The sequence below is a fragment of the Vipera berus genome (genome assembly GCF_964194415.1).
Source record: "Vipera berus genome assembly, chromosome: 16".
Taxonomy (NCBI): domain Eukaryota; kingdom Metazoa; phylum Chordata; class Lepidosauria; order Squamata; family Viperidae; genus Vipera; species Vipera berus.
Window position 1 is genome coordinate 9,450,548 of NC_138219.1, and position 18,038 is coordinate 9,468,585.

The 18,038-nt window shown below is 49.9% G+C and overlaps 1 protein-coding gene across 2 annotated transcripts; it reads right to left on the reverse strand.

The window, feature by feature from the left end:
* Positions 1 to 1,885: 1,885 nt before the first annotated feature.
* On the reverse strand, positions 1,886 to 18,038 carry CGN (cingulin). 2 transcript variants are annotated; one of them, XM_081340585.1, is made up of 21 exons: positions 16,794 to 18,038; positions 16,208 to 16,293; positions 15,935 to 16,004; positions 15,643 to 15,729; positions 15,139 to 15,293; positions 14,490 to 14,631; positions 14,192 to 14,404; positions 13,673 to 13,821; positions 13,283 to 13,424; positions 12,889 to 13,101; positions 12,568 to 12,774; positions 12,088 to 12,345; positions 11,708 to 11,878; positions 11,010 to 11,171; positions 10,435 to 10,524; positions 9,338 to 9,421; positions 7,210 to 7,328; positions 6,769 to 6,877; positions 6,087 to 6,250; positions 5,294 to 5,447; positions 1,886 to 4,977 (listed from the first exon to the last, which is right to left on the reverse strand). In XM_081340585.1, exons 1-20 carry the CDS (start codon positions 18,012 to 18,014, stop codon positions 5,306 to 5,308), a joined length of 3,984 nt encoding a protein of 1,327 aa, XP_081196711.1. In that variant the 5' UTR covers positions 18,015 to 18,038; the 3' UTR covers positions 1,886 to 4,977; positions 5,294 to 5,305. The 2 variants fall into 2 exon arrangements, with proteins under 2 accessions (XP_081196711.1, XP_081196710.1); XM_081340584.1 differs by lacking the exon at positions 1,886 to 4,977 and having other exon boundaries at positions 5,146 to 5,447.

Genomic DNA, 18,038 nt, shown 5'->3' on the forward strand with positions numbered 1-18,038 from the left:
ATAATAATAATAATAATAATAATAATAACTTCAAAATGAAAAATTAAACTTTTTTTTGCTTATAACTGCTGCAAAGATGGGAAGCCATTCCTACGCATCTATTTTCTTTCGCTTCACCTTTTTCCGCCTATTATAAAATATTTTTTTTAAAAAAATCGACGTATGAGGGTTTTGATTTTGGGGCTTTACCCCCTCTCCTTTCTTGATGTTAGTTTGCATTCATTTTTAACCTCCTCGTTTAAAAGTTTCAACGACACACATAGCTGAAAAAGAATTCACTGCGTCATTTTTTCTGCAGGATATTTTTTTCTCCCCGTCTTTAATTCATCAAAGCCAAGAACGAAGAAGGATGCATTTATTTTTCCTCTTTCCTGCCCAAAGGGGAAAAAAAGGAAGCCGCTCAAACAGGTGTCAATCTTCCTCCCCACCATCTGCAGAACGATGGTTTCAACCTAATAAGCGGCTTAAGAAGGGAAGCAAAAATCTGGAAGTCTCTCTAGCCTAGATTAAAGCTGGCATCTTAAAGTGTCTGACAACCAGCCCGAAAGTTCACCAACGTATCCGGGAAGGAATGCGCTTGAGCTGTGACTCACTTCTGTTTGTGTTTCACGGAAAGGAAACTGAGGCCACGGGTCTCGTGTAGCCACTGTATGAGTCAGCAGCAGGAATGGGAAGTGGGAACCCTTGAGGGCATCCGTGGAACGGCTTCCTTCCAGAAGTTGTGGCTGCTCCAAGGTTTTTAAGAAGAGACTGGACAACCATTTATCCGAAATGGGACAGGGTCTCCTGCTTGAGCAGGGGGTTGGACTAGATGACCTCCCAAGGTCCCTTCCAACTCCGTTATTCTGTTATCTTGCCTCAATCCACCCCATTCAAGATGAGGCAACCCTCTCTCTCTCTCGCCTGCACCCAGCATAAGAACTCTGCCCATTCTCAGAGGCACAAACTGGCTTGGGAGGTTAGTTTAAAGTCAAAGATGGCTTGATGATGGCTTGTTGGAAAAAAATCCCCACCTCCTGGGCGCCTTCAGCCCATAAACCATGGTTAGTAAGCCAAAGACCAAGCTAAATCATAACAGTGGGATTTTTTTAAAAAAAAATCTAATAAAATAAATAATTGGTTTGAGACACCAAACTGAAGGCAGCGGTCAAATTGAGGATGGTTTTGTTCTGGGTATGAATGCAACTTTTTTTTAAAAAAAATCTTTTCTGAGTGCAAGACCTCACGACGACGCTGTGGTTTGTAGTCTTGGGCGCTCAACTCAACAGCTGTTTTCTGCAAAGTCGAATTTTTACATCAGCAACTTTGCTCTGAGAGCAACTCATGGATAAAAGGATTGCCAGGAAATTGGGTGGGAAAACGGGAATTTAATACTTTTTTTGTGGTTGCCGCGAGGCTCAGCCAGAAACCGCAAAGGGAGGTGGTAAATGAAAAGCCACCTGCAAGTGATAAAAACGGAGCGGTGGATAAAAATATTTGGGCAAGGATAAATTGGATTTCCAGAAATAGCTGCTGGGTGGGGACTGAGATAATATCTGGGTATTACAAAGAGAAAGGAAGTTTTAGAGGCAGAAAACATTCTTTGGAATCAAATGATGTTGTACAAATTTAGGATTGTATAAAAGTGGGAAAGGAAGGACGCCAAATGTGGAAATGCAGAAGAGACGTTATGGGATGGAGAGGTAGAATCAGAGGCCTCTTGGCTGTGTGGAAAAAAATTGCAATTAACCCCAAAGAAAAGAAAATTTCCTTAAAGGAATTTAGTAAGCGGGGGGGGGGGGGGATCTCAACTTCTCTTACGATGGGAAATCCTTTTCCAGCTGCTAATCCAGCAAGGACCTGAATCCGAGCACAAGAATAAGGAGCAGTGGCCAAGTAATTCGATAAATATAGCTCTTTTATTTGAAAAAAAAAATCAACATACAAGGGTTTTTGATTTTCGTTCGAGACCAGAAAATAATATATATATATATATCCCCTCTCCGCGAACTATTGGTGTCCTTGCCATAAAAAGAATACAAGTAGGAAATGAAATAAAGGGAAAGTTTTGGAGCTAGGCTTGTGGATAGAGTTGGTTTCATTGGGAAAATCCCCAGAGGTCCATTATTCCTTGATGAAGCCCCCAATACTTCCTACTGATTTGGATTCCAGATTTAATCCAATTAATTGTTGTTTGCAGAAGTGGAATTGCCAGCAGTGGCTTAAAACAAGTGTGTGTCCAACTTTGGCAACGTTGAAGACTTGCTGACTTCAGCTCCCAGAATTCCCCAGCCAGCCATGCTGGCTGGGGAATTCTGGGAGTTGAAGTCCGCAAGTCTTCAACGTTACCAAAGCTGGACACCCCTGGCTTAAAATTCTATTGCAACCATCCTTGGCCTAAACTTAGGTGATTGGAAGGGAGACCACAACGACACAACATTGTCAACTCCAGAGTTTTGCTCACCTTAAACGTGAACGGTTGACCATCCTATCTCAAAGGGGTCAAGGCCAAACTCGAAACCCACCAGAAACTTGAGGACAGAAAAGATTCTAGTTAATTTGGCATGTCGATGTCCTCATGAAGAAGTCACTGGGACTTGCCAAACAGACCACAGGCGTTTCCAAGAAGCTAGCTATGACTTGTGGGTCAACTCATCTACTAAACCGCAATGCAACTTCAAAGCATCCGTGCCGTGCGGCGGACATGCCAGAATCCAAAACGCACCACCAGCAATCTAACCGCAATGTTGCAGCCATCAGGGTTTGCCCGAGCAAAAGATTCCTTGCCGGTAACCGAGGAGGAACAGAAAGGCGTCTCTCGTAAACCGACTTTTCAAACCGGGTTTTGAGAGTTTGCAGAACAAGCCTCACTTTGGCAGGGGGTAGAAAATCGTGGATTCACAAGTGCTGTTCTGGGCTCACTTGTGGCGTTTTCCTGAGGTCTCCAAGTGTGAATCCAGACCGCAACGTGGGTCTTGCTTCCAAAATCTTTCGGGGAAATAAGATTTTAAGAAGTCTTTCTTAGCATTTACCCCGCTAGCATGAGAAGGTATTGTTTCAGCAAAATCTTAAGGAGTTTTTGCAACCCCCACCCCAAACCTGCCTTAGGAATCAGAATGGCGAGGGCTAACAGGGGGTCCATCTCCCCCCAGGATTCAGCTCAACCATTCAAAGCTGGGGAAAAATGACTTTTTTTCCTCCAAGGCCATCTCTGAATAAGGTCCAGTTTACCTCCAGCGTCAAACGCGAGTTGCCGGCCTCACAACTATCAGCCTGCAAATGGAACAGCCCTCCATCCTTCTGTTTTGGGTCTCTTGGGTCTTTTAAATCCCACTCATGCTTCTTTGGGAACACAACGCAAGCTGCAATTTAGCCAGTCCCGACTTACGGATCTGTCCCCTGCCGTGTTTCCGAGCCTGGTCCCGGCCAACCAGCTGGGAAACACACACACACACACACACACACACACACGAGTGTCCTCTGCTCTGACAATAAGGCACTTGGTGCCAGGCGTGGCCTGGAGAGGTGATTTTTGCAGAACCTGAGGTGGGTTCCAGGAGAGACAACCGAGGAAGCAGCCCTGGAAAAAATAAATTTGGTAACGCTGCAGGAGTTTGCAAAAGCGGCCAGATGCTTCTCTGCCAGCTCACTGGCATGTTGAAAACCAGCCTCACCAGACAGGAATCCAGATCACGCAGGGATGCCAAGGAGCTGTCGACACGCCGAGGTGGATGGGTTGCCTCTTTGCCATGAAAACACAACTCGGGATTGGAAAAACACCGGAGGGAAAAATTTCATTGCTGCAACCGCGACGTTCTCAAACAAGAGAGACGGAGAAAAGCTTTAAAAATAGCCAATCTAGTATCCAAGCTGCAGTCCTGCCTCCAAAAGAGATGCTGCGTGGTGCTCCAGTTAGAGAGAATTGTAAAAACGGGGTTTAATTTTTTTTCTTCCATTTTCCCCTTCTCGATTATGTTGCTGAACCCAGCAGCAATTGCAGCAGAATGGAGTTTGACTCTGCTGCGGTCTTGTTTTCACAACTTCCTTCTAACTGGGGAGATTTGACCACCTTCCCACGTCTTCAGGAGGGTGCCTTCTGCAACCAGGTGCCCTCCGGACGTCGGTTCCGAGTCCCATTGGCCTGTGGGCTTGGAGGCATGAACGATGGGACTTGTTCCCAAATATCAGACTGCGGAAAGCATCTGATGGGCCCTTTTGTGGAAGGGCACCAAAGATGGCAATTTCATAAAGATTACTTGAATCTTGTCGAGCCGTAAAACAAGAGGTGTTGTCTGTAGAGCACACCCCAAATCATAAAGACACACAAGCTGCAGATTAAAACTGGGGGGGGGGGTGTTTGCATAAATTAGATTAGTGTCACCAATCTGAGTGTAAGATGGACGGAAGCACAACCGGTTCTTTGCTACTCTCCACAATCCTTGATCTAATCCTGGCTGGTTTAACGGTAAGAAAATACCAGGAATTGGCCAGAGAAGGATTTGTCCTCCTGTGTGTGTGTGTGTGCCAAAATTGCTCACCGCTTCTTAGTGGGATGGTCTACGTGACCTCTAGTTGTCCACTGAAAATTATCTTTTTTTTTTCCTGGAGAAGAAGGTTGGAAAGGCACTCCTTTGAACAAGGACAAGAGAAAAACAGAGCAGGAAAAAGTCAAGAGGGGCAGATCCTGTGGAACTACCTGCCACCAGATCTCCAGCCAGTGGTCTGAAGGAGTTTGGGATTCAGACACATCTGGAAGGCCACCTCTGGTTGAGACATCTGGGGGAGGAACAAAAGCCAAGCCAGTACAGGAAAAAGACAGTTGGGGACACCGCAAATATTTCTTCCAGAGGGACTTGAACAGGCCAGGATGAAGAAAGACCCCTTTCGTTTCAATTCCATGCAACAAGATGCCATTTTCACCGTTCTGGATTGTTCTGCAATATCATCGCACACCCGTCGCCATCTCCATGCAACCCGATGTACATACATTTATTGGCCCTATATACAAAACATATATAATATATATATATTTAAAAGGAGGCTCTGTTATTTAATCACTCAATGCCCTGAGAACCAGATTTTTAAAAAAAACTAAATAACACTCAGATTTTCTTTGAGAGACTTGCAGCTCTGTTTTTCCTTCCCGTAGTGACCGAAAATAAAACTCTTCCCTCCATTCTGTTTTTTAAATCAAGCGGTCAGTTGCTTTGGAGACCCCACTGGCGAGAAACTTTCCCCCTCTGGGGCAGGGACCCCACCCCACCATGGGTTTAGCAAAGTTCCTGTGGGATCCTTAGAGAGCATCCAAACAAACCCCGCAAGGGCCTTAACAGGAGCTGGTCTGGAGGTTTCCTTCCGTCAGCAGCGACGCGATGGAGGACGGGCCGTAAGCGCTGTCCAAATCTTCGTCCGAACTCAGCTGGTCATCCCGGAGAGAGGACTCGGCTGTTGAGCGCGCCGCCTTGCGCCTGGAGGCAAAAAACAGGGGGGGGGGCTGGTCAAGTGGGGAAACCAGGACGATGAACACCCTCCTGGGCACGAAAGGGAGGGAGGGAAGGGAAGGTCCAACATTATCGGCTTCCAAATATCATTGTGGTCAGATAGTCTGGGATACACTGCCCCTGTGCGAGGAGGTTCTGTCTGCAACCACAACAGATTTCCATCTTAACCCAGGAGTGGCGAAGCCCAGGGACTGCATTTTGGGGGTGGTGCTTCAAATTGTGCTTGTTAAGGAATCTACAGCTTTCAGCCTGTGGAAAAACAGGTTATCCGTCGCTTCCGGATGGATGGACAGATGGGAGAAGGAACAGAGGGATAAACAAGTAGGCAGGTAGGAAAGTGGATGGACAGACGGATCTATGATGGACAGCCAAGCCGGAAGATGGATGGAGACATGGATGGATGGATGGACAGGTAGATAGATGGGTGGTGGGTGGAAAGACAGACAGACCAATGATGGACAACCAAGTAGGTTGGTGGATGAATGGGTGGATGATAGACAGGTAGTAGGTAGATGGATGCATGGACAGATAGGTGGACAGATAGGCGGGTGGATGGATGGACAGACGCCCAAGAAAGGCGGAGCCCCAGTGGCCCGCTCTGCTCACCAGAGGTCCTTCTCCAGGGCTTTGACGCGGCTCTGGAGCTGCTCACTGTTCTCGTGCTGCTCCTCCAGCTCCCTCAGGGCCTTCTTGCGTGCCGCCTCCAGCCGCTCGATCTCCTCCTCTGCCTCGTCCAACTGCCGCTTCAGCGCCTTGACCCGCAAGCTCAGCTTGGCAAGGGAGGGGAAGAAAGCGCCCAGGCTGAGAGTTGGCCCCCAAAGCGGAGAGGTGGGTTGGAGACTCCTTACCTCCCTCGCCCATGGTTGCTGAAACTACAATTCCCAGCATGCTCTCGGGCCGAGCTTCTTAGGTGGGTGACTTCTGGAAGACCAGAAGTTCTGCATCAGAGTCAGATGGCCTGTGTTGGACATTACGGGCCTCCAGCAGGCTGAGATTGTCTATCGCGCGAAGCGAGATTGGGTTGAACAAGCCATCCCGCCTGGTGGACACCACACATTAAGCCAACACCAGAGGTGACTTGGCCCAAAGCAACCCTCCTACCTTCTTCAGATCTTGAACAGATGGCCAGTTCCTTGATCCCCATCTCAGGGACCTTTCAGCTGCTGGGGATCGAATCCTTTCCAAGCCTCATTTGAGAGTTTGGACACGGCTCACAACCAGCCTCAGGAAGCGTCTCCGTCTTCCCAGGAGGAGAAGAGCAGAGGAGCCACCACCGCCAGGTCCTCACCTGGTCCTTCTGGTCGTTGACGTGCTGCCTCTCCTCGTCGATCTGGATGCTCAGCTCCTTCACCTTCCTCTCCAGCTTCCGATTGGAGGAGAGCAGGACTGCCTTCTCCCTGTAGACACAGCAGCCACAGCGGTCATTCCCGGGCCCTCCCAGCCGCCGGACAAAATGGCCCCAGGGAGGACAAGCCGCGTTTCAGGCTGGATGTGGTCCAGGGAAGCTTTCCAGGACCAACCACACAAGATTTATCACGTGTGAACCGGAGCAGGCAATTATTACAGAGAGGGAAGGAACCACATCCTTGGCTTTCGTGATGAAGTGGCCACTTTAGGGAATTAAATCCTCTCCAATTGTGAGGACTTCCTCGTCTCCTGGCCTTGGCCTCGGGTGAGCACCAAGGCTGCTGGAGAAATGTTTCTCAGCCGTTCCAAGCGCCAGGCCTACCTCTCTTCCGCCAGGAGCTTCTCCTGGAGGTCCTGGATCCGCGATTCCAGCTGGGAGACGTTGACGCTGGATTTCTGCAGCCCTTCGTTGCTGGTCAGCCGGCTTTTAAGGTCCTTGTTCTGGCAAAGAGCAGCAAGAGACACTTTCAGACCGTTAATGCGGACTGCCCCTGACCTTCGTTCATTCCGCCGGGACCTGAAGACCTGGCTCTTTGAGCTCTCCGGCCCAGGCTGAGAATTTTTAACTGGGGTTTTTATTTTTAGGGACAATTTAATCTTTTTAAATTGTTTTTTTAACTTTTGTATTTTGTATTGGTTTGGTTTTTAAATACCCTGTAAACCGCCCCGAGTCCTTCGGGAAAGGGCGGTATATAAATCTAATAAATAAAAATAAATAAATAATGCAGCATTACAATAAAAGAGAATTAACTTATCTGGTTGTTTTTTCTGTCTACTCTACCTGGGAAGCGTTACGGCTCAAACCCCCAGCGCCGTTTCCCTTTCTTGAAAATGGGAAAATGCTAAAATCAGGAGGGAAGCCAAGATTCTCCTCTCCCCCCCCCCAGGACACCCCACACTTTCTGACCAGCTACAAGACTTATTTTTCCTTTCTCTGCAGAAACAGAAACTTTTTGCAAGACGAACCCCAACTTGGAGGCCGAGGCGGATCCTGAAAATACCAAGGAAGTGAGTGATTCTTCTTCCCTGAAACCTTTTTTTTTCCCTCTTCTAAACCACACAGCTCTCCCATCCCCTCTGTGAGGGAAATGGGCCGTTAAAAAAAAAGTGATAAATAAATCAAATATTATTTTGCTCGGTGCAGCTGGGCTCACTGGCTGGAGTGATTCAAAGTCATTCCACCGAGTAGAGCGTGCCGGCCAATCAAGACGGGCTCAGAGGCCGCAAAATGCATAGATGGCCACGTCAGAAGTAGGAAACTGAAAATTTTGGCTGAGTCAGGACGTCGTGATTACAAACGGCGAGGCTAAAATCAAAGTGTAAGGTTGTGTAATTGTTCTCTGCCTAGTAAAGAAGGGGAAAAAAATCTTTTTCTTCTGCTGAGTTATATAACAGCCATTATTTTCTTTTTGCAGTGAACCAGGGCCAGGTGGAACAAAGGGGGTGGGGTGGGGGGAGGCTTTTTTCCCCCCTTTTAAAGGGTTGCGCTGAGTCTCTCAAGGGGCCGTAAACATCTTCCTGCCGAGTTCAGACTTGCTGGGGTTGATCTACCGCATGGAGAGCAAAAAAAATTAAATAAATAAAAATGCAACCATTGCACTGAAAAACTGTGAAAGAAGCCGAATCTGGGCCTCCGCAGAAGCTAAACTTTAACGAATTTCATAATTCGGTGAACCGGGAGCGGGGGGGGAGCATTGTACCTGTTTTAGGGCTTCTAAAAAGTGGCCGGGTGGAAAATGAATTTTGTGTTGTTTGAAAGGGAAAGGTTTTGGCTTGCAAATCAAACAATGCTGTTCTCCCCCCCCCCCGCCCTGCCCAAAGAAAAGAAAAAAGGAAATCTGAAGAGATGTGCTGTTGAGTCCGGAAGCTTGCTAATTGCTCAGAGACATTGCAAAAAAAAGTGGGGCTAAGAAAAGTGGCCGTTTTGGGGTTGGTGCAACTTCCATCAAATAAAAATTGTCTGCTTCCAACATACCAGCACCAGACAGGCTTAAGAAAACAAGCCATCTTGTCCTGTTTAACTGGGTTAAAAGCCCAGACGAGGCATTTTCTCGAAAGGCAAAGCTGACTTAAGCACAAATCCAGGTTAAACTTTGGCCTGAAAAAAAATCCACTGGTTGTTACTAAGTTGTCGTGCAAACAGGAGCCGATCCTGGCTGGAAAGCTTTTAAGCCCCTTCAGCGGTCCTCCGCGCATAGAGATAGACTACTCCTACCCTGGGAGGCTCTATTCTGGATGGCAATGACATGACCCTGGGACGCTGCAAACATTGTAAATATATGCCAGTTGCTCAATGTCTGAATGTGATCACGTGACTGCAGGGAGGCTGCGACGGTCGTAAGTGTGAGGACCAGCCATAAGTGGTGTCGTAACTTCAAACAGTCGCTAAAGGAACAGTCGTAAGTCGAGGACTGCCTGAAATCTCTGCTCTGCCCTCCTGTCAGACTTACCTGTCTTTCCAAAGCAACTTTATCGCACTCCAGGTCTTGGCGGGTGGACCGCTCCTGCAGCAACTCAGCTCGTAGTTGGTCGATCTCCGAGGGAGGGAGGAAAGAGAGAAAGAAGGGGGAGGGCATAAACTTAAATCTGGCCACCGGGTGCCTATCCTGGTTGACCAGATGCCTCCCCAAACCATGATCTCCCGGCATTTTCTGCTCAAAGGTAGACTGCTCCTGTACACTGAGGCTCCATTCAAATTAAGACACCAGTAAGGGTCAAAGGCTGGTCCTGAAGAGCTTTCTTACTTCTTTCAGGGAGCAGCCCAAGAAATTGAGGTATGTCTTCCCCCAGGACAGCAAGGTGCCAACTGAAACCACGTGGTGATATACTGCTCCTGAATGGGGAGGCTCCTCTGGGATCTGGAAAGTATTTCTAGACCTGTTTTCTTCCACCAGTCTTGCACAAAACCATGCGGCTTTCTTTTAGCCCCTGTTAATGTAACAACTGGGCCCCTTGGCAGCCAGAAACCTCAGCTGGAAACCAGGGGGGCCCCAGTTCGAATCCCACTTATGTTACAAATGCATTTGATCTTAAGCCCAACCCAGCCCTCCCTCTGCAAGATGGCTCCGTGACAATATTTACGCTAAAAATTGTCTAGACGCTTGCAAATCTCAGTAATAACATATTTTGCTTGTTCTGTTGTTTTTTTTCCCCTCCCCAGACTGCTTGGGTGACACTGCTGTAAAAGGCAGGGAAACGACAGCCTTGCAGAAAACTAAATATAGGCCCTGACAGCTCTGGGAAGGGCTGGGAAGGGATGAGAAGGGATTTAAACACACTGACAGACACAGCCTCAATCTGCATTGACGCGCCCTGCAGATTTTGTACAAAAGAGGCTGAGCGGTAAATGCCGAAGCTCGCTGGTGTAATGCAAGCCCGGTATTTTTCTCTTATTGCTTGTAAACCAACGGCAGGCCAGGCGTTTGTCTAATTGATTCTGGAACAATATAAATGGACGGCAATGACCTGACCCTGGCTAAAAGATTCTGTGTTTTGCAACCACCGAGGTACCAAGGATTTGTGACTTTCAATGCCGAACAGGGCTCACCTGATCTCTGGATCGGTTGATCCTCTCGGTCAAAAGCTCCACCGAATTGCGTTCCTCATCCAGCTCCACTTCCAGGCGCTTGGCTTTATCCTGCAAACACAGGGGATGGGCTTAGCTGGGGCTTAGCTGGGCGCTTAAAAACACAGGGGAAAAAGTCGCTGTTATATGTTGGGTTTTATCAAATGGAACTGGCTGCCTTCCTTAACAGGGAAGAAAAATCTTTATTTTTCTTCTAGAGAAATGCAAAGTTTTGCAGTACGAAAAATGTCGTCCCCAGCATTTTCTTTTTTCTGGGAAGGAAACACAGGCAAAATTAATTGGGGTTATTGCAAAAACTGGTTAGTATAGCGCAGAGTTTCACCATAGGGGGGCTAGTCTGAGAGCAGACACTGACCTCTGCTGGTGGGTGGAAGTAATGATGGCAGCAAAACAAGCTGTAAAATCGGGCATGACTTACTTCACCTCTGTCTCACTTAGTGACGGATATTCTGGTCCCGACTCTGGTTGTAAGTTGAGGACTAGCTGTAGCTACGCCCAAAAGGAGAGAGCGGGATCCGTTCAGAGGCCGTACAAACCTCCAAGGCTTTGACCTGCCGGGATCGATCATCCTGGGATCGCCGCTTGGTCTCCACCTCCTGCTCCAGGTTGCGGAGTCGCTGGGCCAGGAGCTCCTTATCCAGGAGGGCGTTCTCTCGCTCGGCCTGGCTGTCCTGCAGGGTTTGTCTGAGACGCAGCAGCTGGGAAGGAGAAGAGGAGGAGGAATGGAAGGATGGATGGATGGATACAGACAGAGATAAACAGATGATAGAGAAGATAGAGAAGATAGATAGATAGATAGATAGATAGATAGATAGATAGATAGATAGATAGATAGATAGATGATAGATAGATAGATAGATAGATAGATAGATAGATAGATAGATAGATAGATAGATAGATAGACATAGAGATAGACAGAGATATAGACAGATGGGAGAAAGATATATAGAGACAGAGATATAGACAGATCTAGACATAGATGATAGATAGATAGATAGATAGATAGATAGATAGATAGATAGATAGATAGATAGATAGATATAGGATACAGACGAGAGTGAGAGAGAGAAAGGGGGATATAGACAGAGACAGACAGACAGACGAGAGAGAAAGGGAGGGAGGGACAGACGGCTAGACGAGAGAGGGGGGGGAGAAATAGAGAGAGATGGACAGAGAGGAGAGATGCAAATGAGAGAGAGAGAGAGAAAGAGAAGAAGAGATCTTTTCTACCTACCTCGTCTTGGGATCTCCCCAATTCATACTGCATCTTCTCCACTTCCACGTTCCGGTCCTTCGCCTGTTTCTGGGAGTCGCTGATCTCCTTGCGCGACTTCTCCTTGTAGTCCTCCAGCTGGGACTGCAAGTCCGAGAGGGCCTGATGAGACTCTTCGGCCATCTGCTTCAGCTGGAGAAGGAGAGGACACCCAGTTCATCACAGGATCGGCTTGGCCCTATCCTTCCATGAACTGAAGAGACTTTTGGTGCCCGAGAGGGAGCTGGAGGACCTGGGATGCCGATTCCCACCTGTGTCTACAAGGTGGCATCTCGGGAAGACTCAGTCTATGGGTTTTAAGCCTGGGGGGAACCCATTTGATGCCCCTCAACAAGACTGACCTCCTTGGTCAGCTTCACGATACTTCTATCCAGCAGTCTCTTCTCCTCTTCCAGATCATTTTTGGTCCTCCTGAGTATCTCCTTCTGCTTCAGCTCCTCCTGGTAGGAAGTACTCAGGTCCTGGTGCTCCAGGGTGAGTTTATTGAGGTTACGTTGGGCCTCCTCCAGACGGCTCTCCAGGGACCTCTTGGCCAGCAGTAAGTCCTGTTCCTGATCCACAGCGTTGTTCACGGACTCTTCCATCTGCTTGCGGTCAGCCTGGAAGCAGGAGGAGGAAAGGAAAAAGGGGAAACTGAGGCAGGACCTAAGAGACCAGCCGAGCAGGAAGCTCCTTTACTGCTCAAGGGTACATACAGAACCTTAGAACTGGATTTGGAGGTCATCTGGGCAAGAGACCCCCTCATCAGATCTGGGCCTACAGATGGAGCACTGTCTACTCAAAGTAGAAGCTGAGAAGTTGACCGCTTCTCCTTCCAGTACCTCCAACTTGAAAATCTTCTCCTTCAGCCTGGTCTCCACGTCTTGCCAGCTGTCAGCAAAATGGTAGTATTCCTTGAGTTGGGTCTCCAGCCCCAAGATCCTACGACGAAGGTCATCGTTCTCTTCCTGAGTTTCCTTCAAGGTGGACTCCACCAGTTTCTGCGTCTGCTCACTGGCCTCCTTCTCACCTTCCAAGGCTGTCTTAGCCTACAAGAGGAAGGGATGGCGAAGACAACCAGGTTCTCCCATCACGGTTCACCAACAAGCTGGACGCTGAACCAGTTTGGAAAAGCCAGATTGGCTTTCCAAGATCCTCCTTACCTTAAATGCTTCCTCGTAGTCTTTCTGGAGCTGCTGCATCTTCTCTTGGAACCTCAAGTTTAGTCCCTCAAGGACCTGGGTACGGGAAGCAACCTCATCTTTGAGCTTTTCCTTCAGGTCAACAATCTCACTCTCCCGCAGGCGTAGGACCTTGTGTTGGTCCTCCTTCTCCTCCACCATGTCCTGCAGCTCTTCCCGAGCCTCACGGAGCTCCTAGCACGAGGAGAAAATGAGTCAGAACCACCCCAGAAAGTTGAAGGACCTCAACCTCAGCAACTGTGAATTTCAACTCCCACGCAAACTGGGGAATTCTGGGAGTTGAAGCCCACACGTCTTGAAATGGTGGAGGCTGAGCAACGCTAGCCTAGTTCCTTGTCTTTGCAGCTGAGCACACCTTTCTTAGCTCATGGAGCCCCTCGGCATCTGTAGAACGGTTCCGGATCTGGTCCATCTCTTTCCGCACGGCTGCCAAGCGCTCGCGGCTCTCCTTCAGGTCCTCCTCAAACTCCTCGCGCTCCACCTTGACCTGCATCAGCCTGGAAGAGGTGAAGGCCATCAACACATCAACGACAAGGGAGGCAGAAACCCAACAGCGGCCAAATTAAAGGCAGCGATGGGGTGTCAAAGGCAACGCCACACCATAATTGAAACCGTCTCGTGAACAAGGGCTGAAGAACCAGCCAAGATGCATGAAGCCCCTGAAGATGATTAAAGATGGTTGAAAGGGAAAGCCGCCCAAGAGGGGTGGGGTCTACAGAGGGGCCAGAAAGGTGACTTAACTTACTCTTGTTTGACACTACGGAGGTCCTCCTTATTTCGTTGGGACATCTCCTTCCAGTGAGTGGCCTCCTCCTGGCTTTCTCGGAGCTCCGCCTGGAGGGTCCTCACCAGAGTGTTGACCTTCTGTCTCTCGGCCTCCAGGCTGGCTTGATCCTACCCAGAAGAAACCCAACACACAGATACAAAGAAGGGGTAGAACCCAAATCCAGATCTTCTTCAAACACCAGGTGGACCTCATGTTTGGAGAATAATCACAGGGTCCATCAACATTTCACTCCTAGACATCCTGGGAACTAGATGGGAGACTTTTGAGCTCCCATGCTCAGGGAGTGACGTCCCTTTCTTGGCCTAGATCTTGGTCTAGTGGTCACCACTCTTGAAGGCTAGAAGATACCGTGCTCTTCCCCGCCAGAAGATCTCTGCAGGAAAAGATCTAGCGTGTCAACCAGAGGTCGGCTGAGACTCCTTCATCGTGCGGTGTGGGGGTCTTCCACCTGCAGATGAGGCAGAGCAGGCCACTCACCTGCGACACGTCCTCCATGTTGCGTCGCAACTGCTCCATGTCCTGCTGGCACTCCTGCCGGACGCGATCCAGCTCCTGGTCGTGGCTGGCCACCTCCTCCTTCAGGGCCCCCTTCAGAGCGGTCAACTCGCGCTCCCTCTGGCGCAGCTGGTCTTCCTGCTTCTGCTTGGCCACCAAGATCTCCTCCAGGTCTTCACGGGTCTCCAGCAGCTCCTGAGGAGAGACGGAGAAAGGTCACTCTCTGGGCCTGGCCTGGCCGGAGGTTTTTGGCTGCATCCACTCGGGGCTCTCCGCTGACCTTCAGCAAGGCGTCCTGATCTGGGCTGCCCGCGCGGAGCTCTTGGAACCGGTCCAGGGCCTTCTGCATCTCCGTCAGCTGGTCCTCGAGGTCGGTCAGCTTGGCTTCCAGCTGTTCCTTGACCGTTCGGACGTCCCTCAACCTTCCGGAGAGGGAAGAAGAGCCGGCGTTGATCGAAAGCAAAAGAACCCTGGAGACATGTCGGTTCTCGCACGACGGAAGCCTGATTCCAGTTACAGGTGGTCCTCAACTTAACAACCACAGTCAAGCACGGCGGTCGTTAAGCTGAGCCCAATTTTATAGCCTTTTTGCCACGGACGTTAAGTGAATTGTGCGGCTGTTGAAACTAAACCGGCTTCTCTCCCCAATTCTGCTCATGGGAAGCCGGCTGGGAAAGCCGCAAATGGAGATCACGTGACCACACGGGGACCACGGGGACGCTGCGCTGGTCGTAAGGGCAAGGACCGTCCCGAGTCCTAGTTTTCGGTGGCGCTGTAACTTTGGTCACTAAACAAAGAGTTTTAAGGCAAGGACTAGCCGTATTGAGAGCGCTCCTGATTTTCCGGGCAGGGTGTTGAGACCAGGGGGAAGCCCGGAAGGGGGACAGGGACAGCATTGGACGCCCCCACCCCGCCAGCCCCCCACTCACTCCTTCGCCGTGCTCTGGAGCTCCCGGCTCTTCTTCTCAAAAGCTTCCCGGAGTCGCTGGCATTCTTCCTCCAGTTCCCGCAGCCGGATTTCGAGGTGCCGGGACGGAAGGCCGTGCCGAGGACTCTCCTGGGATGGCTCCACCCTCTGGGGTGCCTGCGTGGAACCCCCATGTATTTATCCTTCTTCCCGCCCTTTTTAATTTATTCGCTTAAATTAGGATTTAAATTATTTAAATGTATTCATTCAGATTATTTTATATATAAAGATATATAGATCGAGATAGAAATAGATGATATAGATAATATATAAATGACATAGATAGATGATAGAGACAGATAGAAATAGATGATATAGATAATAGATATATAAACGAGATACAGACGATACAGATAGAGATAGACGATATAGATAATATAGAGATAGACGAGATAGAGATGATAGATATAGATAGGATAGATAAATAGAGACACAGATAGCCAGAAATAAAGAATATTTTGTCCACCTTGGTCCGGCTGTCCGGTTCTTCCACACTCGGCTTCGCTTCGGTCACCTCCACCCTGGACCCGCTCAGCTCCGACGAAGGGATGGCCTTCCTCCCCAGCCAGGAAAACAAAAACGCTTGAAGTCAAATTTTCTTCCATACTGAAAAGAAGGCAAACTCCCATTTCTCGGGGTTGGCCGTTTTCTTAAGAGAAACCCTCGTGTCAAGTGGCTAGTCCTCATGGTTTCCAAAGAGGACGACCCTGTGCCGGCAGCAACACAGCGTGTATCTGGGGAGTGGGGGGAAGACTTACCGCAAGCGCCTGGATTTTCTCAAAGATGAGGTTGGTTTTTCGCTTCGCCGAGGCGTCACTTTCGCTGCTCCTGAAATTGACACACCGACAAATTCAGCAACATTGGCCAAAGCGCCCAAGGAAGGTTTGCGCAACCTTATCCTGAATAAAGCGGCTGGTTTGGGGGGGGGGATTAGTCCTGGGGTGGGGAAGAGTTTAAGATGGGAATTGGGAAGCCGGCTGGGCAGAAGCTCAACCAGGTTTAGTCTCAGCTCCAGCCTTCTCCGGGTTTACCTGTCCTTCAGGATGCTGTAGATGAGTTCCTTGGTGTATTCGCTGCTTCCTGGCTGGTCCCTCAGGAGGTCTGGGGTGGACTTCAGCTGGAAGAATTAAACCCAACCGGGGTGAGTCAAAGGGGGTCTGGGGGGGGCTATCAACGGCCGAAGAGAGCCATCAGAAGGTCGCAAAAGGGGATCAGGTGACCCCTGGGGACACGGCAACCATCGTAAGTCTGGGTCAGTTGCCAAGCGCCTGAAGTTTGATCACGAGACCGCGGGGAGGCTGCACCGGTTGTCCTAAGTTACTTTTCCCAGTGCCATGGCAACTTTGAACGGTCACTAAGTGAATTGTTGCAAGTGGAGGACTCCCTGTGTTTTAGAGACCGCCGTATGGGCAGGGAGGGAAGGCTTCTCCCCGTAGAAACCTTGCTGGCGTCCAGCAGTTCGTAACCCACCTCCCAGAATGAAGGGACGACAAAGATGCTACTGGACTACAAGTCCCATCATCGAAAGCACCGTGGTTTTCCCACCGTGGTTGGACAGCACGAGACTCGGGACTGATTGGGAAGCTGAGGCTCTAGCAAAGATGTCCACAAAATTACCTGCACATCAGACTGGACTGACTTTCTGGCCTGTTTCTCCGTCCCGGGCTCCTCCAGGCTCTTGCTGACCCAATCCTGGGTCTTCTTGGTCTTCTCCACTTCCTTCTCCTTCATCACTTGACCAGCGGCTCCCCGACTGCCCGGGGCATTCCCCGAAACGAGCGGCTTAGTGATAGAGGATCGTGCTATCTCTTTGAGCCCGTCGCTCTCTCGTTCTCGTCCGTCAGCCGTATCGTGGTAAGCGCCCCTTGCGTCGAGGCTCCGTGAGCGCTGATGGCTCTCGGGGGAGACCCGTGTCCTGCGGGAGGCTCGGCCCCTCGGTGGGGGCTTTCCATCAAATTTGTGGATCAAGGAGTCCACGGAGGACAGAGGCTTTGTGTCGATGTCACCGTTGTTGGTCCGGACCAGTTGGGTCGGCTCTGGTGACTCCGTGTCTGAGGACACGGGCTTGGGGACCGGCCTCAAACCAGAAAAGCTGGTGGCGGTGGATTCTCTAAGGTTGGAGATCCTGGAGGGAGAGGGATTCCGTGCAGCGCTACCCCTTTCTCGGATCCCTGAAGAGGAGGACCGGGAAACATAACCCGAGTTATTCGCTCGAGAGGGGCTCAGCTCCGGAGGATCACTCGGTTCAGGAACGAGCAAAGAGCTGTGGGACTGAGTCCGCCGCAGCTGCTGCCCCATGGATTTTTTGTGGGGCAGTGTCCGATAGCCGCTGTGGGGAGCCGAGGAAGGCTTGCTACGGGACGTGCGAATCCCATCCAAGCTATCTGCTTGGGGCACTCGTTGTAGGCCTAGCTCCTCATCCGAGGTGCTACACTGAGAACCATATCGAGACGGTTTTGCCCCGTACGGGTTTTCGGGAAGATCCGAGTCGGAGCTGATGGATCCCGAAAGATCCTTGGATGAAGAGGTAGCCCTGGGAGAGCCTGGAAGAGTCTCCTCAAAAGTCCGATTCTGAGCTGGCCTTTCATATTTGTTTCCCCCTTTGATCTGTACCCCGAAGGAATCGCCCCCTTTCTCGCCACTGTTGAGGACCACAAAAGGTTGACCGTCAATTCCCTGGACTCGCACCGCTACGCCGTAGGAACCCGGCTTGGCTGCTTTGGGGCGGACTTTTTGGGACTTCCTGGGTTCCTTCAGGTCATTGATGAACCGGATCTGGACTCCATAATCTATGGGGCTGTGCTTCTCAGCTAGCGTGCCATTCATAGAATGCTCCATTCTCCACCAGTCGGAGATCTCCAA